The sequence below is a fragment of the Falco naumanni genome, chromosome 24 (assembly GCF_017639655.2).
Source record: "Falco naumanni isolate bFalNau1 chromosome 24, bFalNau1.pat, whole genome shotgun sequence".
Lineage (NCBI taxonomy): Eukaryota > Metazoa > Chordata > Aves > Falconiformes > Falconidae > Falco > Falco naumanni.
The window spans coordinates 156,445-183,572 of record NC_054077.1 but is presented as its reverse complement, the minus strand read 5'-3'; the positions used below and the strand labels follow the sequence as shown (position 1 = coordinate 183,572).

Genomic DNA, 27,128 nt, shown 5'->3' with positions numbered 1-27,128 from the left:
ACTCTGTCAAGTCCTGATCCCTGCTGCTGATGGGCTTGGGGTTGCAAGTTAAAAATCAGCTGAAAAGAAAATCAAAGGCCTTGTGATGCTGAAGTAATTTATTTCAGGCCAATTCTGCCACCTCCACAATCCATATCTCCAGCTATTCACGTGGTTCAGAGGTGGACTGGCAGCCAGGAAGGGTTTGCTGGTGGGAGAATGGATGAGGCTGCGTGTCGCATCACGTTTGTGGGATGCTCCTGCAATCCCTTTTCCACTGGGTCATACGAAATCTCCAAACCCACCAGCAGCAGAAGCTATAAAAACATTGCCGAGCTGCAGCTCCCCCACATACAACCCAGGTTTTGAAACCCTCCAGCACATTACATTGCTTTTCCCCCCACCACTTAACTCCCCAGAAGAACATCTTCATGTCAGAGCTGGTAAAATCCTGCTTTTCACCGAGAAACGCTCTTTATTTCCCCAGGTTACAGGGAAAAAGCCAACCCTACCACACCAGGGAGGCCCCAGCGAGATTTGAACTCACGACCCCTGGTTTACAAGACCAGTGCTCTAACCCCTGAGCTATGGAGCCGCGGCAAAGCGCTACTTTTTTCCCTTTTCGCCCCAAAAGCCCAGCACCAGCGGCGATGCATGCAACTGTGGTACCTAAAAGTGATGTATTTAAGGGCAAATTCACCCCTTGTCATGATTCCTCGCCCTCTGTTTCCTGCAGAAGGGATCTCTGTGGTGGCCACTGTGAAGTGCCGGTGGAGGAAAAGGAGGTTTTGCAAGGAAACATCATACGGTGCCGCTGCCGTACCTTCATCCTTGGCTCCAGCACAAAAACGTGACCTGCCGATAAAGATCAAACACAGGCTTTATCTTCTCGCAGATGAGCTGGCGAGAGACGGGTGATTAAAATGGTCTGGCTGGTGTGAATTTGCAAGATGCTCAGTTTCAAAGACAGGGCAGAAATCTGGCCCCAAAGGTGGGAGGAGCAATTTAATGATAGATGGACTTAAGCGGTGGGTGAAGCCATGCTCCGACTGCAGGACCTGGCTTAGAGATGAGGTCTGGGGCCCTTTTTGCCAGGCAGCTCTCGGCTTTCTGGGTCCACGTAGGAGCAGAGGGGATCTCGGCCTTTCCCCTCTCTTCTTTGCAGGGTCTCTGCCCTGCTCCCGCTCAGCTTCTGCGTCTCGTGGGGTGACTGTTCCGTGTGTTCTTCCCTTGGGAAGGCACGAAGTGTTCTAAGGAGTCTGGAGGACAAAAGCAGAAGCTCACACTGATGCTCCTTTAAAGCCAGTTGGGCAAATACCTCCTCTGAGCCCCAGACAGCCCTGATGGCTTTCCTTGATTTATTTGCAGGAGGATTTGGGGTGGGATGGGATGGAGACTGGGATAAGAGTGGGATGAGGATGGGAATGGGAAGAAAATTGGGCTAAAAATGAGGACGGGATGGGGAAGAGGTGGGAATGTGGATGGGAATGAAGATGAGGAGGAAGCCAGACAGCAGAGCAAGGCGCGAGGAGCGCCACCCAGAGGGTAGCGTGGCCGAGCGGTCTAAGGCGCTGGATTAAGGCTCCAGTCTCTTCGGGGGCGTGGGTTCGAATCCCACCGCTGCCAGGAGGATTTTTCTTCCTTTTCACCCCATTATTCCCCGTCCCCTTTTCTTCCTCCTCCCACCCTCTCCTCCTCCCCTCCCCAGGCGAGCTAGGAGCGTTTTAAATCCGCTTAGTGCCCCTTACTCCTATTTATCCCCTTTCACCTCCATCAGCTTTGCCAAAAAAAACCCCAAACCAAAACACATACACCAGCCTATTCGTTATAAAACTGGAGGTGATTTTGTTTGTTGCGGTGTTTTTTTGTGTCGGTCTAACGAGTTTGTACCCACCAGGAGAGCAGGGAAAAGAAAAGAAAGAAAGGAAAGAAAGAAAGGAAAGAAAGAAAGGAAAGAAAGAAAGGAAAGAAAGAAAGGAAAGAAAGAAAGGAAAGAAAGGAAGAAAGAAAGGAAGAAAGAAAGGAAGAAAGAAAGAAAGAAAGAAAGAAAGGAAAGAAAAGGAGAGGGGGGAAGAAAAAAAAAAAAAAAAAAAAAAAAAGGGAGATGTTTCTGCCCGGTCTCGAACCGGGGACCTTTCGCGTGTTAGGCGAACGTGATAACCACTACACTACAGAAACGCCCATAGTGCAGTTTCCTGGCCTCCTGCATGCCAACACTCGGCAGAGGGGATTAAGCCTTATTTTGACTTTTTTTCATCCTTTTTTCGACGTGTTCCTCCCCAGCTGGCTGTTTTGGGAGGGGAAACACACATGTGCAGGCGCCTGTGCACTCACGTGGCTTGTGCGTGGACAAGTGACGCCTGGGTCTCTAAAACAAGGCTCATAACATCACGCTCAGCGTGGGAAAAAACGGGAATAAAATTAATTTTTCGCGTCCAGGATAAGAAATCAGCAGCTGGCATTGCCAAAAGGAGCTGCAGGGTTTGGCTGAGCTGGGGAACTCCTTGCTGCGGGGTGTAATGGAGATTCAGTGGGTTCAAGGGGCAGAAAAAAGTTTGTTAAGGTAGGATTTTTGCGTTATATCTGGCCGTAATGTTATTATTTCTCTGCAGATTCCACCTTCCCGTGAGGCTGGCGGCAGTGAGGGTGTGCGCACAGCCATACGCAGGCACTGGGCTGTCCTCGATCCTGGGCTTTTGCTTGAGAAACAATATTCTTTATTATTCCCTATAGATTACTTCGGAAATAATTAATAGTACATTCCTTATGGGAAGAAGAGAGGGTTCTAACGCAACTCGCTCCTGCTCATCCTTCTTTGGCAAAGCTGTTAAAACAAGTTGGATTTTTGCGTGTTTCTTGGGGGGGGGGGAAGGAAAAACACTCTTGTTTCTCTCACATACCTCGTGTCCTGACCTTAATTCACTCCAGCTCCTGAACAATTTTTATTTCTTGAGTTACACACAGCAGGAGCTGCTTATTCACGGCTGCTATTAATAAATTTTTATTTTTATTTTTTTGCACAGGGACTGAGCCAAGATCAGCACAGGAGAGGTAACAGCCCACGAGGGAAAGATCTGAAAAGTTTCTGTGTATCCACAGTGGCTGTGCAACAGAAAATGCTGAACTTACGCGGCTGTGCACAAACTATGAGAATATTTACGCAAGAGCGGAGGCCTGGGGAGGCTGCGTGCCTCTTCTTTGTGTGGTTTGGGAGGGTAATGAAAAATCTTAGCAGGGCAGAGCTGATTGACAAGTAACAGGGAAACTCAGATGCGTGCCGGAGCTGTGTAACGGCAAAAAAGGTCCTGAAACCTGGGTGGTTTGGTCCTTGCTGGGAGGTTTTTCCCAGGGAGCTGCTGGGAGCGCTGCAGGTGGAATGGGACTTCAAAAAGCTGTGGAAGGATGGGGGAAAAAAATAATTACTTAAAATATTTATTTTTGAAAGTATGAAAAAACACGGGGGGGGGAAACCAAACCAAACCAAACAAAAACAAAACAAAACAACAGCAACAAAAAAACCTGAAACAAACAAAAAAGGAAAACAAAGGAAAAAAGGGAAAAGAGAGTACGCGGGGGTGGAAGGCAGGAAGTAAAACTAGGGCTCGTCCGGGATTTGAACCCGGGACCTCTCGCACCCAAAGCGAGAATCATACCCCTAGACCAACGAGCCGCCGTGGCGGAGAGCTGCTGGGTGTTGCTCTCGGTGCCCGGAGCGGGTCCGCCCGGGTCGCGGCCACCCCCGGCCGCCATCTCTGGTTCTGCCCGGTCCCCGCGTGCAGGAAAACGGCGGCACTTTTTAGGAGAGGGGGGGAAATGAAATTTAATGAAAAAAAAGCGAAGAAAACCCGCGAGGCCCCAGCGAGATTTGAACTCGCGACCCCTGGTTTACAAGACCAGTGCTCTAACCCCTGAGCTATGGAGCCAGCCCGAAAGAAACCGGCCTCGCGGTGGTCACCGGGGGGAACCCCGAAACCGGCTGCATCGCCCCAAATCGCCATCACCCCCCAAAACCCGTCCCAGGCACCAGCCTGGGCCAGCTCCGCTGAACACGAGGGCAACCAGCAGCAGCAAGGAGCACGGCTCGGCCGGAAACCATCCTGCATCCCTAGAACACCAAAAGTTGGGGTTCAGCCCTTGGCGCCTCCAGCATATATTTTTTTTGTTGGTGTCGGTTTTGGGGGGGGTGTTTTGGTTTTGCAGGAGGTTTGGCCAAAGTGCGGGCAGCGAGGAAAGCTCTGCGCTGCTGCCAGAATAACCTGGGTGGTGATGCCCATTTCTCTGCTTTAAGGTTGTACCAAGGCAAAGGTCAACTCGGGTTTTATCTTCGGCTTTCGATTGCAGCCCTAATTTCAGGAATACGCAAAGGCTGGGTTTGTGCTTAACAAAAAGATGTGGGAAAAAAAAAAACGCCAAACCCCTCCCCTATATATATATATATGCTTTCCCTTAAATTCTTTCTTTACACTTAAATTCCAAGCAGGACAGTCCTTCAACTCACAATCCTGATGTTCTCCAGCCTGTTAGCAGTTGGGAATAATAAACAGGAGATGAGCACAGGTAGCACCTTCACATTTTATTTCTAGCACATGGGCTAGGAACAATCTGGGAGGTTTCAAATCCACTCAGGTGATGATTTTTGCTCCCCGTGGTTTGTAGAAGACTCATTTCTCATGTACAGATAAAAAAAAAAAAAAACACCGAGTCACAACATAAGAAATACCGTGGCTTCTGCCAATACCTTTTTTTGTTCTAGGGATTTTTATTTATTGATGTAATTTCTACAGTGGCATAGCTTCAACAATGGAGGGAGCTCAGGAAATTCAGGCATTTTGCTCACCTGTTCATGGCCTGACCTTTATAAGAGTTGCTGCAGCTTTAAATAATGTGGGTTTAAAGCCAAACTCATTAAACAAACAAACAAAAAAGCAGACAAAGTAGGAAAGAACCCACCCACTCAAAATGGAGATTGTCACACCTAAACCAGTCACCCCCAGCTCTTTTTATGACTAATGGTATCTGAAATTCACCTGATCCTGCATTAATTCATCTCCTAGAAGATGGATTGTGCTTCATCTCCGGTAGTTGCTGGCCAGGTTTCCATTATTTGGGATAGAGCTAAGGGCTCAGCCGTGCCCAAAGAAAACCTTCAGCCATGCATGGGAAGATACACCTGCAACACTGGGAGTAAAGCACCTCTTCAAGTCAGCAGCATCATGATGTTCTCGTACGGATTCACCTCACTTCTGGTCGGTTTGGGTTTTGACGTCACCTTTTGCATCGGTCAGGCCACTTTCTAAGGCAGCGGTCGATGGGCAGCACGTCTTCACCACCAAGGGCACAAGCTGGTGGAAGCAACTGAAGGTGTTGGGGGCAACCACCCATCTGCACACACGGCATCTGTGGGCCCTGGGAGAGGACCACAGCCTTTTCATTTTATTCTGCTGCTGTGACACGGATTTACTGCAGAGGAGTTTAAACCCCCAAAGCGTAGGAAATGCACAGGTTGCTGGAGTTGATCAGGGGTTTGCCAGTAGGTTTGGGCACGTATGAAGATTAGCTACACATAGAAATGCCTTTTTCTCATCTTAGAATCAATGAGGAAATGTTGTTCTTCATTAAAAAAAAAGCTCCCCGCCTCATCCCAACTGTGTATTTCCTTAAAAGTATTTGCATGTTCTCTAGAAAAGGTTAAGGAGCCAACCAACAACACCCCCGAACCAGAAACCGTATTTTTTTATCACTTCAGACGATAATATGCCCGTTATTTTTTTAACGGCCGCTTTGTTTTGGCAAAAGCAACAGTGAACAAAGCAAGCTGCATGTTGCACTTTTGTTGTCTTGGTAGCGAGGAATTCCAGAAAAAGAAAGCAGGAGATGAAGGTAAATGCATGTTTTTTCTGAGAGCTGAGCAGTAAAGAGAGTCTGAGGAAATACAAGATTGAGCACCTAAAGTCTAGGTTACTACGGGTAAAGGACTGTAGAATAGTTCGGGTTCAAAGGGACCTTAAGGACCATCTAGTTCCAACGCCCCCCCACCATGGGGACACCTTCCACTAGACCAGGCTGCTCACAACCCCGTCCAGCCTGGTCTTGAACACTTCCAGGGATGGGACATCCACAGCTGCCCTGGGCAGCCTCCTCCAGCACCTCACCACCCTCACGGTGAAGAGCAAATAGCCGTGAGGGATTGCTTTGAAAACACCGTCTTCTGCAGAGAGGGCACCTCAGGAGGAGTCACATAGGAGCACCAAACTTCAGAAACATAGTCCTTGCTCACATCCAGTAGGACAAACACACCTGAGCAACATTAATATTTGTTGCTTAAAAAAAAAAAAAAACGCTAAAAAAAGAAAAAAAAAAAAGCACCTTTCAGCCTTTTCCAGGGCAGCAGCAATACCTCTCCCTCCTCCCCAGAGGAGCCGTAGACAGAAAAGCAAAGCACAGAGCACTTACACGAGCTGATGGAGAGGGCAACCAAAAGTCCACAGCAACTCTTCAGCCCCAACCGGACTCCAAGGCAGGCCAGATCTTGGCAGCCGTATGGTTTAGATCACTTGGGACAGCTCAGACACCATCTCAACATTGCAAAAACAGCCTTTGAGGTCCAGCTATTACCCCCAGTTTTTAGGAGCACCAGCTAGAATAAGTAACCAAGCACCCACCCTTCACTGGGGACCTTTCTTCCCAGCAGGAGCAAGAGGAAAAAGCCTGAAACTCCAGCTGAGACCTTTATAACCACCCACACAGCCCAGCACGAGGCCGTGAGCATCCTCACCGAGCATCCTGACTTGCTGAAATCCAATTACTCCCCAGGAGCAGTTAATCAGCCTAAATATCTTCTCCTAAATCTTCTAGGAGTGAAGGCACCTGGGCAGGATTTCCACTTTTTGGCACAGAGATGGTGGCTATGGTTTGTTGGGAGCAACAGTATAATAAAACAATGGGAAAATCCCCATTACATTCACTTCAGGAGGAACAAAACTTTATAATTTGATTTTACTTGATCAAATACAAATGAGCTTTGCCTATTCTGGCTTTGGATGGATGTCCAAAGTGTCCTACTCGGTGTTACTCTCTCCACCTTTCCCACAGGGCATTTACCCACTAAACGTTTTGGTTTTAAGTCATTGGCACTTCTAAAGAGGTGGAGGTTCCACTCCAAAACTTCCACCAGCTCTAATATCGATCCTTAGACCCACATGAGAAAAGAAAAACGCTTGTCCATTACCAGCCTTGGAGCCACAAACCAACTACCAGTGGTTTCCTTCTTGCTTAAGAGGTGACTTGGTTCAGAGATGCGTTTAAGATGGTGACCACGACCTTCTGGGGACTGCTGATGACTTCGATAGCTGTTTTAAGCTGATTGGAACACCTTCCTTGTGATATTTTGCCCTGACTACCCGGTTACCCATCTATCAGCTTGCCTATGAACCAGGCTGCGCGGTTGACTGCAGCATCCCTCGCGCTCCTCGCTGCTGCCCAGGCACCATCCAGTGAAGACCACGGAGACAGGTCCTCAGCAAAGCTCACAAGAAATCAGGGGCACAGTTTAATGTAGGTGACGGTGGAGCAGACGGAAAAGAGAGGGAACACCTTCTCCTGGAAGGCGACGTTGAAGGTGAAGATGTGCTGCATGTTGTCGGCGTTGTAGAAGGAGACTTCTTCCCCTTCATAATCCAGGTACACCCTGACCTTGCTGAGTTTCTGGCTGAGGCACAGCGGAGTGCGCTGGGGCGAAGTGACCGCCCAGTAGCGACCTCCGTTCTGCTGTACTGCCCAGATGCCTTCTTCGGGGGAAAACTGCGTCAGACCTTTCCTCCTGACGGACTCCTTGGCCACCCCAAAGGCCCAGCCGTCCGAGGCCCCCACCTCCACTTCCCAGTAGTGTCTTCCCGACTTGAAGCCCGTGGAAGCCAGCACCCGCGAGTTCGTGTCGAATCTCTTGGGGTTGTCGGGCAGCTCCTGTTTCCTACAACCCATCCTCACGCTCTTGAGGTCTGCAGACAGGATGAGGAGGTGGTTTGCCGAGTCGGGGTCCAGGGTCAGGTCCTCTGTTGATGACAGCAGCGACAGCGATAATAACTCAGTAAGAATGTTAACAATTTAAAGCTCAAGCTGGAGATGCTTTTATCAGTTGCTGAATCACATCCCAACCTCGATCATCACTTCCCAACCTCGATCATCACTTCCCAACCACAATCATCACATCCCAACCACAATCATCACATCCCAACCACAATCATCACATCCCAACCACAATCATCACATCCCAACCACAATCATCACATCCCAGCCACGATCATCACATCCCAACCACAATCATCACATCCCAACCACAATCATCACATCCCAACCACGATCATCACATCCCAACCACAATCATCACATCCCAACCACGATCATCACATCCCAACCACGATCATCACATCCCAACCACAATCATCACATCCCAACCTCAATCATCACATCCCAACCACGATCATCACATCCCAACCACGATCATCACATCCCAACCACAATCATCACATCCCAACCTCGATCATCACATCCCAACCACGATCATCACATCCCAACCTCGATCATCACATCCCAACCACAATCATCACATCCCAACCACAATCATCACATCCCAACCTCGATCATCACATCCCAACCTCGATCATCACATCCCAACCACAATCACCACATCCCAACCACAATCATCACATCCCAAATACAATCATCACATCCCAACCACAATCATCACATCCCAACCACGATCATCACATCTCAACCTCGATCATCACATCCCAACCACGATCATCACATCCCAACCACACTCATCACATCCCAACCACAATCATCACATCCCAACCACAATCATCACATCCCAACCACAATCATCACATCCCAACCACAATCATCACATCTCAACCTCGATCATCACATCCCTATCTCCATAACTGCTCCTTTTCAGCTCCCTGGACAGCCTGTGGTGGAGGAAAGCCAAGTTCAGATATCGGCTCAGCCTGGAGGTCCTTGAGACGTCTCCTCTCACCATTGACTCTGCAGGAAACCTGGAGGCTCAGGGCTAATTTTAAGAGGAGTAATTTTAGGTGTTAACAAATGTGGTGCTTCTCTCTACCAGCACACAGGGACAAGCTACGTGTGCAAGAAAATCGGAGGTGGGTGAGGAAGGTCCCAGTTAAAGATACAGGACAAACGCCTACCTCACTTTTTCACATCCTTACTAAGGGGTTAAGTCCCACCAGGTAAAGGTGAAGAAGAATACAGCAAAGCAAATCATGGCCAGCGAGGACCAAGGTCTGGCTCAGGATGTCCTAGAGGGAGACCTACGACTGTTTTGTAGTCTTTGGCTCTTTGATGAGCTCGTGATCCTTCAGCAACGCCACCAGCCAGCATCCCTCAAACACTGACCAAGGGGGACTCATCTGTCCTCCCACACGGACACCCCAGTTCCCTTCATGGGAGGACAAAACTCATGCTGCTGCTGCTAAGAAACGTAAGGACATTAGGAGCAAAGAACACAATAAACCCACATGCAATTAGCAATTACGTACAGTAAAAATGGACCTTAGATCGAGACTTTTCCCAAACAAATCCATTTTTTTTCTTTTTGTTTCTGGCTCATCTGATGCACAACACACAAGATGTGATATGCACGCCCCTCAGATTGTAAACTGCTGAGTACCTGTCCCCAAACTACCCCACGATGACAAGGTTTCATGGAAAGCCATGACCTAAGGGCATCTTTACACACCAGGTCACACTGGACAGCTCAAAAGAAACCTGCATGCAGGTGGAGTTTGATACTAACATCTTGTCCTGTAGAGAGCTTCACAGGCATCGTGGCCTCCAGCACCTGCCACAAAGCTCTCTACATTGTCCCCTTCCAAAACCAGGCTCAAAAGAAGCAGCGAGCACGTTGGTGACCTCAAATTGTGGTTGTAGTCAGCAAAGTTGCCATGAATGAACGAGACCCTTTGGGGGGATCTAAGATGGGAACTTCAGAGCTGAAAAGTCTTGGATGCCACACCAGAGTTAATTTAGCTAAAGTTCTTTATGCTCTTTCAAAATCCATAGATTCAGGCCTGAAAATTGCCTATGAAGTCCAAAAGGGCCATGACGGGGCTGAAAGCTTCATGGTGTTTCAGAGGGGTCGGAAAAGCGATCGGAACCACAGGAAAGAGGAGGCCCTTTTTTCCTTCAAAACTAAGCACCATGTTCCTCCCCAAAACTGGGAGATTGGTTTTAAAAAAAACATCTCCTGCATGTTGCACTATCGCACCAGGCCAAGAGATGGGTGCTTTCAAAGTGTCCATTAGCAAAAGCTAAGGAAAACAGATTGGACGAGCAAATCTTCTTGATGCTAATCTTTAAAAGTCATTTTCCTTCCTTCCTCTTGCATCTCCAGCTGCTGGAGTCATTAGGATTTGGGTTTGAACTTCAGCTCAGCTGCAGAGGTTGTGACTGATGATTTGGCTTGGTTTAAAAAAATAATATAATATGACTCCAGGAGCTCAGACATCATATTAAAAAAAAAAAAAAAAAAAAAAAAGAAAAGCATTCCAAGCTCTTGGAAAAGATGAACTAAGGCAGTCAGAGCAGTGGGGTTCAACAACTGCTATGAGGTTTCAGGGGTCCCAGCTTCACACATTGACCCCCCAGCAGCAGAAGCTGTGGCCCAACCTGCTTTCTGAGGGACTGCTGGTATAACGCACCGGCCGAATTTTACCTCTGCACATGCACACACACCACCATGGACATGCAGTGAGGGTCGTTTCGCCAATTTGCTTTTAAACGGCGGTCATCAGCCTTTCTTCTTTTGCTTTGCCAACCCCTTGGCATTTTCCAGATTGCTTTGCCAACCCCTTTTCCAGAAGGGTCTGGGGATGTTTGTGAGCAGAGCCTGGCTCCTCCTAAGCTGGATGGTCCTTGGAAAGGATCCAGCCCATGGCTTGTCCTCCTCTGCCTCCACCAAGGGCTTTGCAAACCCCGTGCTGAAGACCACCACCCTAAAAGCAAGAATAAGCCTTCTCTTCTAGAAGAGGGCTTGGCTTTGCCGGGATAACTCTGGCTGCTCTGGGCATGGCTGTGCAACCTTCACATCAAGGGAGCTGGAAGATGGGGGAAGATTTTAACAGCATCTGCCCATGCCTTGCACCATCACAGTGCAAGGCCAGAGGGATCAGGCTGGCAGCAGACACGGCAGAGCCCATCGCCGTGGTTTCCTGCCTCACTGGCATTCCCGTCCCCACCACCATCGGCGAAGCAAAGCAGAAGCTTGTCCAGCACTGAAAGGGTCAAATCTGGGTTTGGGCAGTTGCAAATTCATGACTCCTTTGCCAACCCCAGAGAGCTGTGAGCAAGCCATCTCCAGCAGGGCATGATCTGAAAGCAACCGTCTGCCCGCAGCCACAATTCCCAACAACCTTCCACAGAATTTAGGTCATCTGAGTTTGCACTGGAGCAGATTACGGAGTGCTCGCATCCCTCCATCCCAAACCCCGGTGGAAATAGGAGGCTGACCACAGGCCACAGAGCAAATCCAGCAGACTTAAAGCAAGTTGTGGCTTGAAAGGGTACAAATCCATTAGGGGGTTCAAATATCTGTTCTTTCTGTTCCGCACTGTAGTTTTGTTAAGTGCAAACAGGCAGAAAGGACCTAGCTTAGCTGTCAGATCCCCGGCGTCAGCTAGAAAAATCGTCTTTTGATTCTTGAACTGAGCAGGCTGGATCTGGAAATCATCGAGAGAGAAGAAATTAAAAAAAAAAAAATCTAGAGTGGCTTTTTTCTTTATTTTCCCCCTTTCTTTGGCTTTGCAAAACCAGCTTTGCAAAATACAACCACAATTTAAAGTCTTTGCTCCAGGGCACTATGTCTTAATTATTTTCCTTTTACCTTTTTCACCTCTTCCCAGTTCATCCTGCAGGTTTTCTGAAAAGAAGAGACAAGCGAATAAATAGCAGCACCGAGAGAGCCAGAGGGAGCCACAAAAATCCCCTTCATCGCCTAAGTGCCATCTTTGCCAACGGGACTCAACAGGCAGCAAGAGCTGAGGATGCGGCAATGCCAGCTCCCACCAGCGTGTGCAATGGGGACCAGTGACAAGGGAAATTAATCCGAAATACATTTTAATATTAAAAAAAAAAAAAAAAAAAAAAAAAAAAAAGCTGCTGGACATCAAGAGAATGCAGGATCTGTTTAAGCCTTACTCACCATGCCCTGCCCTATTTTGTTCTCCTCGTGTTATGAGTTTCCAACCTTTAGCACGATGCTTTAAGGCTATTGTCGCTCCAGGGCGCAGTTTTGCCCCCGGGATTTTTGGCGCCATCTCTGCCGCCGGGCGCCGGGGGCCTTTCCTGATCCCGCAGCGCCACCGTGTGGCTGCGCCGCGTTACTGCGCGCGGTTGGCTTTTACCTGCAGAGTTTTGTTACACTGGCCTCAAACTACCCCAGAAGCCAAAACTTCCAGGTTTTGTTGCACTAAAGCAGATGTTCAGGTTTTTCCCTCTTTAAAAAATCCTGCATCTGCTTCTCTGCCTGGAAGGGCAAATCTCTTGTTCATACCCATCTCCAGAAGCTCTTTCCAACACAGTTTATTCTATTTCAGTACTGCTGGCCAGGCACGTACTGAGGGACCTCAAGACATGTGCAGCATCCCCAGCACGCCTCATCCCTTTTCCCCACCACCTGCTAAAGGCCAGGCCTATTTTAAATGACCCAACTTCGTTTCCACGTACCTCTGAATTTCTTTAAGACTTTCTCAAGGACAACAGTCTTGAGGGAAAAATTGCAGATGTGCATTTTCATATCTGTGCATACTGGTACAGGCTTCTGGCACTTCACATCATCGCTTCTGCAAAGAAAAAAGTAAAAACAATAAGAATATTGTTGTTATTCCCGCCCTTTCTTTTTCATTTGCTGTTGACAGCACACAACGCTCCCTCCCCATCCCACCGGCACTCTGTCCAAGTGCTCAGCATCACACGGCAAGGATCATACTGGGATTTCCCTCACCCTGGGCTGAGGATACCAGGATTTGCACATCAGCTTTGAAAACCTTGGCTGGTTGTTGGAAAGGGTATCTGTGCTGGGTTACCCCCACTCGGCTCCTCCTGCTGCAGCTTACATGTAATTTTGGGGGGTTACGTGGTGCCTAAGCCATTGCCCTGGCTGAACTGCACATCAGGCAAATAAGATGACTTGGAGTTTCTGGTCTCACTTGACCTTTGAAGAAACTGCCTGGTAGGAAAAGACTTGGTGAGAACGCTAAGTTTTCCAAGAAGCTGGAAGAGACCCAAGGCTTGTGCCAAGTAGGAGGCAAGCTCCGTCTGCCCCGATGCCTCCCTCTGGCATCTGGACTGACAACGCTGACCTTTAAACAGTGCTAGCGGAGGGAAAAAGCATGAAAGAAGGGGAGAAGCAGTGCTCCATACCTGCTTATGATGTTCATGACATCCTAGAAAGGAAAAAGAGAGACTGAGTGAAATCCCCGTGCAACATGTGCTATGTCTCCCCTGACTCAGCGTGAGAGAAATTCCCTTTTGTTAAACCCAGTCAGCACATCCATGCCTTATGGCTGGAAAAAATAGGCATGGATCCATGCCTCAGATGTTTGATTTCAGCTTTGGAAGGCCACAGTCCCACCAAATCCCACCCAACTGCTGCAGCTAAAGACCCAGGCGCTTCTCTGGGGTGGGGGCAAGCTTTCCAGATGGTCCTCCAGCTTTATGCCTGTAAAATAATGATGCGGTTTAGTCTGGAGGATGCCTTTGGAGGTCTCTCATCCATCCTGCTGCTCAAAGCACGTCAGGTTATCCAGGGCCTTGCCCCGGTGTGTTGGGAGTATCCTCAGGGGTGGTGACTGCAAAATGTTCTCTGATCCCTACTCCAGTGTTTGACCGTTGTTGTTGTGAACCCAGGTGTAGGCATCTGGCACCCTTTGAGATGTCTGAGGGTCTCTCTGCTGGTCTCCCACTTCTGAGAAGGTCCTGTCAGCCTCTCCCATGCACAGTCTCGAGATACAGAAGGACACCTGCAAGTATCCACCTGCCTAAGAGCCAAAGGGACATCACCTACCATAATGTGGCCAGCTAGAAAGCTGGCATTAAAACTTGCACATCTCTGTCTCTGTAATATCTGGGCTCCCATGGTTTCATCACCCCCAAGAAGAGTTTAAGGTGCCTCCAGGGGGTGATTCATCCCACCCTGGGATGGATGTCCCAACAGTGAAAATTATTCGCCTTCAGGAAGGGTGGGTTATGGAGGTAACTATAGGTTAAAGTACCCTCAATAACTAGTTGTGACATGACAAAAAAAATCACTGAGATGAAACCCATGCTAAGTCCGGTCCATGCCACTATTTGCTCTTTCTGATGCCTTTAAAATAATACAAAGAAGGGCATAAACCCATGGCGAGCACGTTGGACGTGATTCAAAGGCAACACAAAGCCGTACCCATCTCCCAGGGAATGGAAAAGGAGCTGGCTGCGAATTTCCAACTTGGCCTTTTAAAAGCAAATTGCCTATTGTTACAGGATGGGGTTTGCATGCAGTGGTGACGGCTGAGCAAAGACCACGTGAAATAAACTTTCACCCATCGCCAAGTACAGAAACCACCTGCAAATATTTACCGTGCTTTCAGCCCTGCTTTGGAGGGCATTTAACTCCCTGCAGATCCGCATGCACCAGAAGCGCAATCTACTTAGTTTAATCAAAGCCCCGTCAATTAAAAGAAGGTCACTCGTTTGCCTTTTGCCATTCGGTGAAGGACAGGGCTGTTCGATTCTGGGGTGGGCAGCTCGGATCTGTTTTTCCAACCCCGCTTCCTCTGCGAAGGAGAGTTTGGGAAACAGGGGAGGGCTGGATGGGCTCCAGCTTCTTTCTTTGCAACGCAATCAATACCTGCACTCCATCTGCTCTCTCCCTCATACTTTCCAGCTTGGTTAATAGCTCGTTTGGACTTGAAAACCCAGCTCTGCTTTCAGGCCAACCTTCCACAGCCAGTGCTCTGCTGCAAAAACTGGCAGAGCCTTGTCCTGCTGAGTCCAGTTCCACGTGCCTCCAAACTCAACTGCATTCCAAGCCCTCGCCAACGCCTTTAAGCTGGAGGAGTGGACACCTGTGACCTGGCACGCCACAAACCTTCTGTGTTGCAAACCCATCAAGACCTTTATTTGCAAAAGGAGTTGCTTGGTTTAAGGACTGAGCCAGTACTGCTGTGGTGGCTCTTCATGCAAGATCTAATTCAGCTTTGAACACCTTGAAACAGAAATTTATGCGTGCTAGAAGGGTCCAGACAAATTAATGGGAGAAAAATTTGTTAGAGGCTATTAAATGTGAAGAGTACATTTCTGTTTCAGGATGTCCCTGAGCCAGAGGGAGTTGCTGCATGCTGGTGTAGCAGAGCTCAGGGTGCTCAGATACTGCTATGCACCATCTACTCATTAAAGGTAGGGAAAAAAATACGGACATTTACCCTCAAAATGCCTCTACACTATCCAGAAACATATCAAAACCTCTCACCTTGAGGAATTCAAGCATGGGCTGCTGGATTTTCTCCTCCAGCTCTGTGATGAGCTTGTTGAGGAGTGTGATCTCCTTGGAGAGGTCAGTGATGTTCTCATTCTGCCTCTTGGCAATGTTCTTCTCCATCTTCTCCAGCTGCCCCAAGAGGATGTGCTCCTGGTCATGCAGGAACTGCCGCAGCCTCTCAAACTCCAAGAGCAGCTTCTGCCGCTCGTTCTCGATGGTTTTCTGGGAACGAAATGCAGCAAAAAAGGGTCTTAAGCTGGTGCAATGGTTTTGGGGCAGAGAGGGGCCACCCGGTGGATTTGGAGCACCTGCCAGTGTCGTCGCTGCTGCTTGCTGGCTTGCTTGTGAGACTGGGTGCCTTCGCTTGGGGAGGGGCGAGGAGATGTTGTGTGTGGCATGCCTGGACAAAGACCTTGAGAAGGGGTGGGGGTGGGAGGCAATCGCTGCACAAACAGCTGTTACCTTCGTTGCAGCTGTGTCCGTGTGGCCCTTTTCTGGAGGTAAGAGGTACCAAACCACGCCTGAGGCAGGTACCTCACCTCCACAGCAGATCTCCAGTGGTTTTGCTCTTCTACACTGGACACACAGGCTTCCTTTCTCTCCCCTGGGGTGCTGGGCAGTTAATCAGCACTCGGCAAAGCAGAGGTGGGGACTGGTGGTCAAGAGGTTGTCCTAGTCCCTGTCATCATCTGCTGGTCCCACCGCACAAACTGGGAGAAGGGGTTGTGTAGGAGAACCCGCTTGGAGCAGCATTTCTCCCTCCCTGGGAGGCACCTATATTCTCAGACAAACCCCAGTCCCTGCCTTGCTGCGATGCCCTGTTTATCACCCCTGCCAATATCCCAGGTTCTGCTTGGGTTGTATTCACAAGCAGACCAACAAGTCGCCTCCGAGACAAAGCCCAGGGGCAAATCGGAACATTTTGCCCCAGGACACGCACCCTTTGGCAGCATGGGTGAGGCTGAATGTGTTTTGGTTGCTTCACTCTGCACTGCCCTTCAGCACAGGTCCAACAGGTCCACCTGGCCCTCAAAACATGGGTTTTCACGCTTTGCCTTTTTTGTCATGCTTGAGACCATGGCTCTTGGCAGGCTGGTGCTATTTCAAGCCCTGCCGGTGGGAAAAAAAACCAACCCAACCAACCAGCAAATTGTGGTAAGAACCCGATTGCACAGGGTTGATAGAGCAGAAACACGGGTTGAGGGCAGCCTGGTGGTGCTTGTCTGAAGTAGGGGGGACACGAGCCACTCAAAGCGTCTTGTCTTGGGGGTGATGGCCGGGGAGAGGTGTTCTTAGCAGGGGGGACGGGGGCTTCCCTGCGGCAAAAGCTGTGCTGCCTTTTGCTGACCCTGGGGCAACCGGCTGAGGGAGAGCTTTATAGCCAGCCTAGGTCTCAGGGATGCTGCAGCACCTATCACTGGGGGCTGATAAGACAGCGGCTGATGTATTGCCAGTCCCGATGGTGACAGAAGGAGAAAAACATCCATTTCCCCTTTTCAGGCACAGGCAGAGCGGTGGCGAGGAGGAGATGGAGCAGCTTGGTGGGTCCTAACCCCCTCCATGCATCCCAGCCGGGACTCCCCCCCCCCCCCCCCCCCAGACTGCTGCATTGCAGGAACGCACCAAGAGCTCCTGGGTTTTCTTATCATCATTCACTTTAAACTCCAGCAGCTCTTGCCTCTCCTTTTTCAAGAAATCCAAGCGTCCCTGGATTTTCTCCTAGGAACAAAGAAAGAAGGTATTACTGGGTTTTCTTTCTTTCTTTTGATGCAATTGATTTCTTTTGCTGTATCGCTCTGCCTGCACGCGGTTTGCTCCTTTCAGCCGTGCAAAGACAAGCAGGATTGCGAGGGAACCAGCTGAGCACTCTCACCGGGAGAGCACGCTGGCTCAGCACGGCCCACACTCCCCCAGTCACCCCCACCTGCAAGCCCCAAGGACTGCCACAAGCTCACAGGCATGCAGCAAACACAAAGGAAGGAGGCGAGGATGGCAGGGGAGCGTACACGCACGCCTTTCGTCGGCTCTGCTGCTACCTCCCCAGCCTTTGCTCTCGGCAAAGCAAAGCTCAGCCTGGCTTTAATCAGCGTAGCTTCATCTTTGGATGCTCGCTCGGACCTAAAAGAGATGTGGGTGTTTGCTCTGTCAGCTGTTACCCTGCCAGTAAGGTGGGTGCCCTCGGGTGGTCTTTGCAGCGTGACACTCACGTGGCTCAAGCCCAGGGGGGTTTGCGGGAGCTTGCACAGAAGAAACTCTGTCTCACAGCCTCCCGGCTGCCCTCCGTTTAATCCCACGCTCTCCTCAGCTGCAGAGATGATGTGAGCGCATGAGGGGGTTTTGCATATCTGGAAAGCGGACAGGTTTTCCAGGTCTTTGAAAAGCTAGAAAGCAGCAGCTGGTTCTCTGCAGGGTGGCTGAGCATGAAGCTGAGCATGGGAAACGCCGGTGACCAAGCGTGCACAAATACGCGGCACAACGCGTACGGCCAGGGGGCAGAAAGACCTCGGGGGGGTCTTCCTCAGGGCGGACAGACAGACAGACGGACAGACAGGTACCTTGTACTCCTCGGATGCCTCATCCACAGGTACAACAGCATGCGGCCGGTGCTCCCGAGACCGGTCGCACACCACGCAGATGGTTCTCCGGTCGTCCTTGCAGTAGAGCTTGAGGGCTTCCCGGTGCTTTGCGCAGAGCCCTTCCTCCTCGGCACCCTTGGCCCCACGGAGGGTGAACTGGCTGATGATCTCGGACATGTTTGCCAGCTGCCGGTTGGGTCTGAAGCTCTTCTGTTGGAAGACCTCCCGGCACTGTGGGCAGGGAAAATCCATCTCTAGGTCCTTCCAACTCTTGATGATGCACGCCCGGCAGAAGTTGTGCCCGCACTCGATGGACACGGGGTCTTTGAAGAACTCCAGGCAGACAGAGCAAGTGGCTTCATCCTGGAGATTGCCAGGCAGAAACACCGCCGCCATGGCCTCTCTCCTACGGGCAAGGACTGATTTCACCAGGGCTGGATGTGGAACATGAATGCTTGGCATCCAGCCCTGAGTGGGCGTTCCTCTTCCAGGAACAAGCCTGCTGCCCGAGGTCACTTCTGCAGTGTCTGGTTTCTTTAAACCAGCAACGAAGACCTCGACATTAGGGGACAACACGTAGGTGGAAGAAGAAGAAAGCAGGAATAATCCCTACCCTCTGCTGCCCCACAAAGCCTGGGCTCATGGCTCTTTTTTTTTTTCTTCAAGGAGGGAGGTGGGAAAAGGGAAATCATTTGGGATACAGCCACCAGATCTGGCTGTCATTGCCTTTTGGCTCATCATGTGCCAAAGTGCAAGATCTGAGTCCTGAGGCTTGTGTTCGGCAGCTGCTCTAGGCTCTGATCCAAGCAACCATCTGAGCTCTCGTTAAAGACCCATTTCACCCTCAATGCTTCAACTGGGGACTCAAATGACTTGGTTGAGCTCCAGAGCTCAACAGGGGCCATAAAAAGCAACAGGAGAAAGGTAATACGCAAGGACACAAAGTCCATATCAAGATCTGGGGGTGGGTTTCCCAAATCCATAAAGATTAAGCTCTGGATGGGGGTCCTGCGTCTCAGAAAATACTTTTTGTCTTCCAGGGAGATTGCGTGCAGCTTTGGAGGTCTTGCATTAAATGGGAATGGTAATTAATATGTGAGGACCTTCCGTGGCTGAAGTTTGTCTATAACGTGTCAGGTTGTCTCCACCTGAGCTGCTCATCACAGCTCTGGTTATGGAGATAAAAGGTGAGTGACAGTCATCTAGTTACTTGGGGAGGTCACATTACCATCAACAGAGACATGTAGGCACTTCTGGAGACTGATTCATCTTCTCCTAATGAGGACTTGAACACAGACCATAAATGCTGGTTTCAGAGTCAGCCCAGTTATCTGACACATCCAAGTCGAGATCTTTCCCTTGGAGACATCGGGAGCTAAGGGGAGACAAATCCCGAGCCCAGAGGTTGCGTTGCAGGAATTATACTAGCAAAACTAGCCTTGGCGTGCTGATGCCCGTGGTTTGCAAAGGGTTTCTGATTTCTATTACAGGTTGCATCCGTCCCGATATCTTTGCAGTTGGGGAAAAAAAGCCACACGGAGGAGGGGTATCCATCCTCTACCTGAACTTCTGTAACTTGAAAACTTTTCTGGCATTTGCATTTTCTAGCATCTGCTAAACGGCAGCATCAGACTTCATGCATGCGGTTACTGCTAATCCAGACTCGCTCGTTTGGGACTGGAAATGAGCTTTTTCAGGTCAGTTTAAAAAACAACCCTGGGCTTGGAGAGGAATCCCTCATTTTCTCAGAGGAAAATAAAGTCTAAGTACTGGCGTTTGCTATGGCCCGCTGTTTATGATCAGAATTAACAGGACAAAAGACTCAGGCAAGAAGCAGAATATATATATATATTTATATGTATATATTCAGAGACTCATATATATGGAGGTCCATATATATGTACACATATATACACCAGACATGTAATTATACCCATTTATATGTACACAACTCCCTATGGGAAAGGAATTTTTCTGCAGACCACCATCTCCACCTCTGTGTAGTTTTACCTACCCACCCTTTCTCATATACAGCGATAAATATATACACATGCACATCGGTCCCTATGGAAGGAAAATAGATTTCTCTTCCACTTTCCACTTCTCTTGATCTGTAAATAAACACAAACTGCACGTTTTTCCTATCTCACGCATGCATTTTTCGTCACATATCTGCAGAGAGAAAGGAAGAGGTGGTGGTGTATGAGCTGGAGAGGAATCCATAAGCTATCCAGAGATGCATAAATAGCGAAGAAAGGGAGCGACACCTCAACAGAAACAATGGGCAGCCCGGTGGGAGAAGCAGGAGGAGAACAAGGTGGGTACGGGGGGGAACCCAGGACAGACAGACGAGCGCATCCCACTGCCCTCCCTGTGAGCCCAGGTGACCCCGCGTACCTCGGAGCAGAGGTGTAGGAAAGGGGCATCCTCCCAAATCGCCCAACCTTTGGCGTCGGGAGGGTGCTAGTGGGGGTCAGGTGGGGGACGAGCCTGGTGGCCGAGGGGTCCCAGCGGGAGGTAGCCCGCGGCAGTCGCTCCACCGCGCTCTGACGAAGGAAACCAGCCTGAGTCCTGGGTACCTCTGACATTCTGGTGCCGCTCAAGCTCCTGCTCCTTCCTAGGCCTTCGTTGCCCCATTTGTCCCCTCTGTCACCCGTCCACCCCCACTGCATCTCACTTACCATTCCTTCCCCTCCCCCATTGCATCTATCCTGGGCACCCACCGAACTCCTGCCCTCCTCCTCCTCCTCCCCAGCCTCTTCAGCTCTGCTCTCTCCCCCTGTGCCAAAGCTCTTTTCCCTGCCCAGAGCCAGGATCACATTTCCAGCACCTCCCTCCACCTGTCTCCAAGTCCAGACCCTCTCTGCAGCCCTTTAACCCTCTCTAATGCCTCACTTCTGCTTCCAGAGGAGTAGGGCCTCAGGAAAGTGTGAAGCTTTTCATCCCTCCTCCAAAGCCATCGATGAACGATTCACCTCCCAGCTCGTATTTGGGGCAGCACCTGTAGAGAAGGGCAGAAACATCTCCTGCAGGACATCTCCTACCTACCATGGGAAGCTTGTTCAGCTAAAGAGAGGCTGGGGCACCCAAAACAGCAGGGAGGAGAGGGAAGATAAAAAATGCAACTCTAATAATGTGGTTTCTTGCCGGACTAACTGTTGGTGCCAAACCATTGATCACCCTTTGGATTCTGTCCTATGTTAGGCAAGTCCAAGAACATTCAAGCCCTTGTGCCTGTGCCTCCAGGTAGGACATGGGTGAGCAATCACCATCCTGCACCGGAGGTCCCGCTGCTCACCCAAAAACCGGAGCCAGCTGCGAGGCTGGACGGACAGAGATTTGGGCTCAGCCCCAGGGCTGGGATAGGTCTCCTCCAAACTCCTCACTCCAGAAACAGGTTCGAAGTTGAACCTGGCTTCAGAAGATACCTGTACCCACACCAAGCAGCAGTCCCTACAGCCCCAAGCCACACAGGAACCGCTGCAGCTATCGGTTCCTCAGCAAAACAAACTCTTCAGGAAGTAATAAAGAAAAGGACTATCCCTTCCCTCTGCTGCCCAGTGGAGTAAACAGGATTTTTTTTTAATCCTCATTAAAAAATACCACCTGTCATTTAGCTAAGTAATTTCTTGCTGCACTGAGCCTCCCAGCGGAAAATGCATCAGACAAAATAAACCCCCCTCTTTCCTTTTTTCCTCTCCCTTTTGCTGCAATAAGATGAAATAAAGTCCAGAATATCCATTTTCTTAGAGCAGGCAGTGACAACAACAGAATCAGCACCTCTACAGGATTCCCACACTTTACGCTCATGGTTTCTTCTCCTGCCATAGAAGTTTTGCCCTCAAAAATATGGGTGATGCTAAAAAAAAGTCCATTTATTTAAAAACTGCCTGTAATGCATTGCTTTCTCCTCTTCGGGGACTTTGAGCTGCAGGCAGCAGCTACGGGTGTCCTGAACAGATCAAGCTGTTCCTCTGAGTTTCATCCAAAGTCAACAGCAGGAGTCAGATACCTCCTGAAGGACCGTTTGTTGTCTACCCTAGATGGATGACTTGGCTTCTGTTGCCTGGAATTTTGGGTTAGCACAGGTGATATAAATACCTAATATCTATTAGATATACATGTTCTTTATTTCTCTTGGCTTCCAGCAGCTCCTTGATGCTTCCCTTTGCAACCTTTGGTGCCAAGTTTCCCAGCACTGCACTGTAGGGTATAATGGGATGCAACCAGGGGAAAGCACCTTGGTTTGCCCTTGGGGCTTTAGCAGCAGGATTATGTTCAGGGCCACAAGCTGCTTCCAGACCACCAGGAATGCTGAGTCTGAAGAGCTGTTAATAGGAGCGCCTGTCCGGAGAAGGAAAACATGCACACAAGCCAAATGTGGCTGCCAGTGATAAGCCTGCAGGTTTATTGCTAGAGCTGAAACAGAATCAGGCCAGACGTAGGGGAGCCCTGCAGACAGAGCGGGTCCAACCATCCGAATTTAGGGGGATAACGGTTCAGGATTAAACTGAGGACTCAGAGTGTTGAAACGGCTGGACCACATCAGCGGCCCTGGCCCTGCCCCCGCTGCAGGCTAGTCCGTGGGATCCTCATCCCACTCCTCGTTGCAGAGGTCTGTCTCGCAGCAGGAATACCGGGACGTCAGGCGGGACTCTGCGTCAGACGCCCGTTCTCGGCCGCAGTTCATCACGGAGGTGCAGCCTTGCTGGTAATAAAGGGTCACCTTCCCTGTAGAGGTGGTGGGGAGAGGGGACCGTGGTTTAGAAGAAAGCAGCACCAAACTAAAACAAAACAAAACAATCAGTGGTGGGCTTTGGAAAGGTGGGAAACCAGCCCCTTAAATAGCACAGCCAAACGAAGTCACACCTTGCTTGCTTTAATTAGGACAAAGAGCTCGCTGGGGCACGTGCATACGGACAAAGCTCACGTGGGTTCTTCAAGTAAGAGTCTCTCCTTTGCTTAAAAAGGACCTTTTTTTTTTTAACCGTACATCGTGCAGCCTCCACTGAGAGAAGGAATCTGGCCCCTTGCGTTAGCCCTTTCCCCTGATCGGGTTCATTGTCCCGTCCTCATTCATTCTGCAAATCAAACTAGTTTTCCAAAGGCCAGGACAACCCCTGCTGAGCCAAAGGCAACACACGGTTTTGACACCCCCCTGCCTCTGCGTACCCAGGGAGGTTTTAATGATGGCACATTTCTCTCTCCGCTCACAAGTAGTTTCATTCGCTCCGCGGAAACACCCGATGAAGGGGATCTTGTACTTGCAGACTTTGCATTGAAGAGCCTGGACTGCAGCAGACAGAAGAGGCAATGAACACGAGGCTCCATTCTGCAGAGCCGTGGGCGGTTTTTGCTTCGAACACCCCTACAATAAGATGGGGGTGACCCCAGAGAAGATGTAGAGCCCACCAGGGAAGGGACCAAGTATCACCATCACTGACAGACGTGGTAACGGGAGCCTTCGTCTGTCAGGAGAGGGAAATGATGGACAGTAAACACTTCTGGGCAGAGCTCTGCAGGCAGACACAGCCTCTGGTGAGCAAACCAAACTACATGAATGTGGACGTGGGCTTTGGGGTGGGGTTTACCCAGACGAAATGGGGTTCATCCACAGCAAGACCATCACAACAGCTCTCTGGGGCAGAACAGGTGCACATCCAGCCCAGGATCCAGCAACCTGCCGCTGAAGGTGCTGGCCCAGAGGAGGTCTGTTTGGGTGCAATAGCTCTCCCGGGAAGTGAAAAATTTTCATGCAAGCAATGATGAGAACAGTCGCGGAGATTTCTCGCCACTGGCTGTAGACTCAGAGTAGATGATACCCAGCTCACGCAGCGACAACGCTGCAGACATCAAGAGCTTGGAACGACTCATCCAACTGCCATCAGATATTCCCTTTATTAAATCCTATCTAACTGTAACCCTCCACTTACCGACTCCGATGCACAAGGCAAGAGTCAGCCCCATGAGGAGCACCTTCATCTTGGGAAATGGGACAGATCCTGACCTTCCAGCTGCACTTCAGCCCAGCGCAGGGTTACCTATGAACGAGAATGGCTCATGCGGTTTATTCATCCCTGTAATGAGTTTCCTCAGTTATCAGCCTTCTAGCAGGAGGAAACCAATCAGGCAAAAACTTCGCAGCACAGATGTTTCTGATCTCTGTTTTAGGGCAAAACCAGTAGAGGAACTTGAAGCACATTATTAGATAATCCTCCAGCACCTTAAAAAGCTGAAATACAGACAATTCCGTCTTTTTTCTTCTATCAATTTTTACAGCCATGCATTCAAGGCAGAAATCTCCAAGTGAATAAAATGATCTTATGAGGGAAAACAACACATCTGTTTATTTCCTAAGATGCTTCCACCTCTTGCTTAGACACAGCACCAGCAATTGCGTGTACGCAGAAACAGGCAGGTTTAGGCAAATAAAGGGGAAAAATATTTGAACGCCCAACCCTGGCACTAGGAGTCTTATACTCTACCAACTGAACTAGCCAGGAAACCAAAATTATCTAGTTCCATTATTTTTCTCACAGAAAGCATAAATTGGATGCTGATTTAGCAAAAGGCCCAACTTTATGAGCATAAAACAAGGGGTATTCAAGCAAGTGGAGGCTCTTTCCTGGGGGATTTAAGAGGGTGTGCTGGGATGGTGCCAGTGGATGCAAGCACAGAAGGAAGACACAGGGAAGTCCCAAAGCAAAACCCCAAGAGAAGGTCCCTTACCAGACTCTGCTTTTCCCTCTGAGCTCCAGGCATCCACGAGCCACGTGTCCCTGCTGCTTTTATTTCTCTCCTGCTCTTGGGCTGACCCAGGACCTGAATGACCTTGGAGCGGGTGGGGGATATTGTTTGGTGGGAACAATGCTTCTGCTCGCACCTGGGTAAACACGGCTCCTCCTCGAGCCCAGGCAGACCTTCCGTGGCATGGCGTCATTCATTGCATGGGCGAGCCTGCAGGCTCTCAGGCCCTTGAATCTCATTTCAATCCCAGCACCCAACTTTGAAGTCAACTCAGGGTTAACTCTGCAGGAAAGACCCAAAGAGGCAGATTTTATAGACAAACGAGTAAGTCTATAGCACTTCTCTGCTTGTGAAGGCAGCACCTTCACCGGTCCCCTTTTGAGACCAGCTAATTTGGGTTTTCCTCCAATAACAAGGGTAGAAGGATGTGCCTTATCCCACGTAGGAGTCCTGCCAAAAAGCACACCCTCCCATCTCCCTTCTCTATCCCCCTCCCCGTTCAGCATCATGTTTAATCACACTGAATCATCACGTTGGGTGCGGTTTTTCATGGAGCAGAGAAGAGGGAAAAAAAAAAAAGCATCAAGGGATGGGAAACTTTCGCCTTATCCTGGAGCCCATTTCTCCTAAGCAAGCAGGACTTTGCAGAAGAGAAAAAGACTTTCAGTACTTCCTATTGTGTCCCCCCCCCTCATTGCTGTATTTTTCTTGTTTCGATTTTCTTATCCAGCCTTTCCCTCAGCTGAGCTACTCCAGGCATGGGACCTGGAAGAGCTAAAATGCATCTTTTCACACACCTTCAAGTCAAAGGCTCCTACAGACCAGGAGGTTGGCTTCTTTTAAGACACAGATGGGTGGCAGAGCTGCATGAACTCTTCTGTTATTTCTCATGGAGCAAACCAGCTTGTGTCATGGCCTTGACGGGACACAGGTCAATCCAGTTGACAAGCCCCACGGGTGGATGCTTGCTCAACACAACAAGTGCTCCAAGAACTAACACAACCCATGGACTACACATGCTGGAGAAATATGGGTCATAAGAGAGCCTGGTGCCCACAGTCAGACCTTTTTTCTGGAGGGTTGAAGCTGCCTGGTTATGGCCTGAAGTAATGACATGTTTAATTAGGATGTGATTCTCAGAAACCTGCCTACCTGCCTCGAGTTATTTCCAAGTCCTTTGGCTTCACCTGTACCAACCCAACACGATGTTTATGCAGCTGTTCTTGTGCTGACAGCAGAAGTACAGATGATACCTGCATTTTCTGGAGCATGAAGCCAAGCTCCGCTCCTCCAGGCAGCCAGAATCAAAGAGCAAGTGGAAGAAGTTCCCAGAGGGCTGGGTCCTTGTATGAATTCAACACACATCCTGCTCCGGATAACTCTGGAAAGAAGCACAGTGCAATACTTTCCCAGTCCAAAGCTCAGCTTGTTTTTATCTCTGCTGTACAGCAGCGTTCGCCTTGCTCTCACATGTGGTGCATCCTCTGCTGTGGAGCAAAAGGCTTTGGTCTAAACCAGAAGGGATACTCTCAATCTAAGGCATTAAACACAAAAAAATAGGTTAGTAAATATTTTTTCCCTTGTGTTTAGAAATGTGCTGTAAAGTGAAGACCATGAATTTCCTGGGACTTATCAGGCACTCTGAGAGTACCTGCGGTTGGATTTGCTCCAATTTATTACCTAGTTCCAATCTGGAGAGGTTTACATGGCTCAAAGACTGCATCAAAGCAACAAGAAATAACGTAATGTTAGGGCTTGAGACAGGGGCAAGTAGAAATCACTCTGGAGTGCTAGAGATTGAAGGAGCCAACTTTTCTCCTTTCCGAAAAAAAGGAAAGCCACCCTGACTACCAGATGGCACTGGATTTGTTGGGAGACAGCTCCTCTCTCGGAGTTAGTGATCCACCCTGTGGGAAACATCCCTGAAATTTTTACGAGGGGGAGAAAAAAAAGAAAAGAGAGACGCCCAACGTGGGGCTCGAACCCACGACCCTGAGATTAAGAGTCTCATGCTCTACCGACTGAGCTAGCCGGGCGCTGCGTGCAGTGCTGTACGGCAGCTTCTCAGCATCATCCCAGACGCAGGCGGTGACCGGGGGGGGGGTCGTCTCAGGAGAGAGAACGCAGCAGGAAAAGCTCCAGGCCGGCAGCTCCCTTTTCTTTCTCCCGACGTGGTTGCTGGAGCGCCAAGTCCCCTTTGGTCTGTGCCCAACCAGACTCCGCACCCACGTCCGGGAGCACTCGGACAGCGGGGGAGGGCGGGAGGGGAGGCGGGATGCTTTGCATCG

General features: G+C 49.7%; 1 protein-coding gene, 1 long non-coding RNA gene and 6 other non-coding genes across 12 annotated transcripts; 2 read left to right on the top strand and 6 right to left on the bottom strand.

Moving 5' to 3' along the window:
* Positions 1 to 501: 501 nt before the first annotated feature.
* Positions 502 to 574, bottom strand: TRNAT-UGU. The gene has a single exon. It is a non-coding gene; the product is annotated as a tRNA-Thr (tRNA).
* Positions 575 to 1,523: 949 nt separating this feature from the next.
* TRNAL-AAG lies at positions 1,524 to 1,605 on the top strand. Its single transcript has one exon. It is a non-coding gene; the product is annotated as a tRNA-Leu (tRNA).
* Positions 1,606 to 2,084: 479 nt separating this feature from the next.
* TRNAV-AAC lies at positions 2,085 to 2,157 on the bottom strand. The gene has a single exon. It is a non-coding gene; the product is annotated as a tRNA-Val (tRNA).
* Positions 2,158 to 3,577: 1,420 nt separating this feature from the next.
* Positions 3,578 to 3,649, bottom strand: TRNAP-UGG. Its single transcript has one exon. It is a non-coding gene; the product is annotated as a tRNA-Pro (tRNA).
* A 180-nt stretch (positions 3,650 to 3,829) lies between these two features.
* On the bottom strand, positions 3,830 to 3,902 carry TRNAT-UGU. The gene has a single exon. It is a non-coding gene; the product is annotated as a tRNA-Thr (tRNA).
* Positions 3,903 to 4,537: 635 nt separating this feature from the next.
* On the bottom strand, positions 4,538 to 18,648 carry LOC121080256 (E3 ubiquitin-protein ligase TRIM7-like). Of its 3 annotated transcripts, XM_040578145.1 has the most exons (7): positions 18,073 to 18,648; positions 17,141 to 17,236; positions 15,509 to 15,739; positions 13,420 to 13,442; positions 12,724 to 12,839; positions 11,882 to 11,917; positions 4,538 to 8,030 (listed from the first exon to the last, which is right to left on the bottom strand). In XM_040578145.1, exons 1-7 carry the CDS (start codon positions 18,553 to 18,555, stop codon positions 7,516 to 7,518), a joined length of 1,500 nt encoding a protein of 499 aa, XP_040434079.1. In that variant the 5' UTR covers positions 18,556 to 18,648; the 3' UTR covers positions 4,538 to 7,515. The 3 variants fall into 3 exon arrangements, with proteins under 3 accessions (XP_040434079.1, XP_040434080.1, XP_040434082.1); XM_040578146.1 differs by lacking the exon at positions 17,141 to 17,236; XM_040578148.1 differs by lacking the exons at positions 17,141 to 17,236; positions 18,073 to 18,648 and adding an exon at positions 15,826 to 17,055.
* Positions 18,649 to 18,790: 142 nt separating this feature from the next.
* LOC121080281 lies at positions 18,791 to 26,870 on the top strand. Of its 3 annotated transcripts, none has more exons than XR_005825314.1 (3): positions 18,791 to 19,790; positions 20,272 to 20,410; positions 25,571 to 26,870. It is a non-coding gene; the product is annotated as an uncharacterized LOC121080281 (long non-coding RNA). The 3 variants fall into 3 exon arrangements; XR_005825316.1 differs by lacking the exon at positions 25,571 to 26,870 and adding an exon at positions 21,001 to 24,082; XR_005825313.1 differs by lacking the exon at positions 25,571 to 26,870 and having other exon boundaries at positions 18,791 to 19,017; positions 19,134 to 19,790; positions 20,272 to 20,381.
* On the bottom strand, positions 26,804 to 26,876 carry TRNAK-CUU. The gene has a single exon. It is a non-coding gene; the product is annotated as a tRNA-Lys (tRNA).
* Positions 26,877 to 27,128: the final 252 nt, after the last annotated feature.

Excerpts from the sequence above, each read along its gene's own strand:
- LOC121080256 (XM_040578145.1), bottom strand. The coding sequence starts at position 18,555 with ATGCCAAGCATTCATGTTCCACATCCAGCCCTGGTGAAATCAGTCCTT. Across the intron at positions 12,840-13,419 it reads GTCATGAACATCATAAGCAG|AAGCGATGATGTGAAGTGCC; the intron begins GTATGGAGCACT and ends TTTTCTTTGCAG. Across the intron at positions 11,918-12,723 it reads AGTCTTAAAGAAATTCAGAG|AAAACCTGCAGGATGAACTG; the intron begins GTACGTGGAAAC and ends TCTTCTTTTCAG.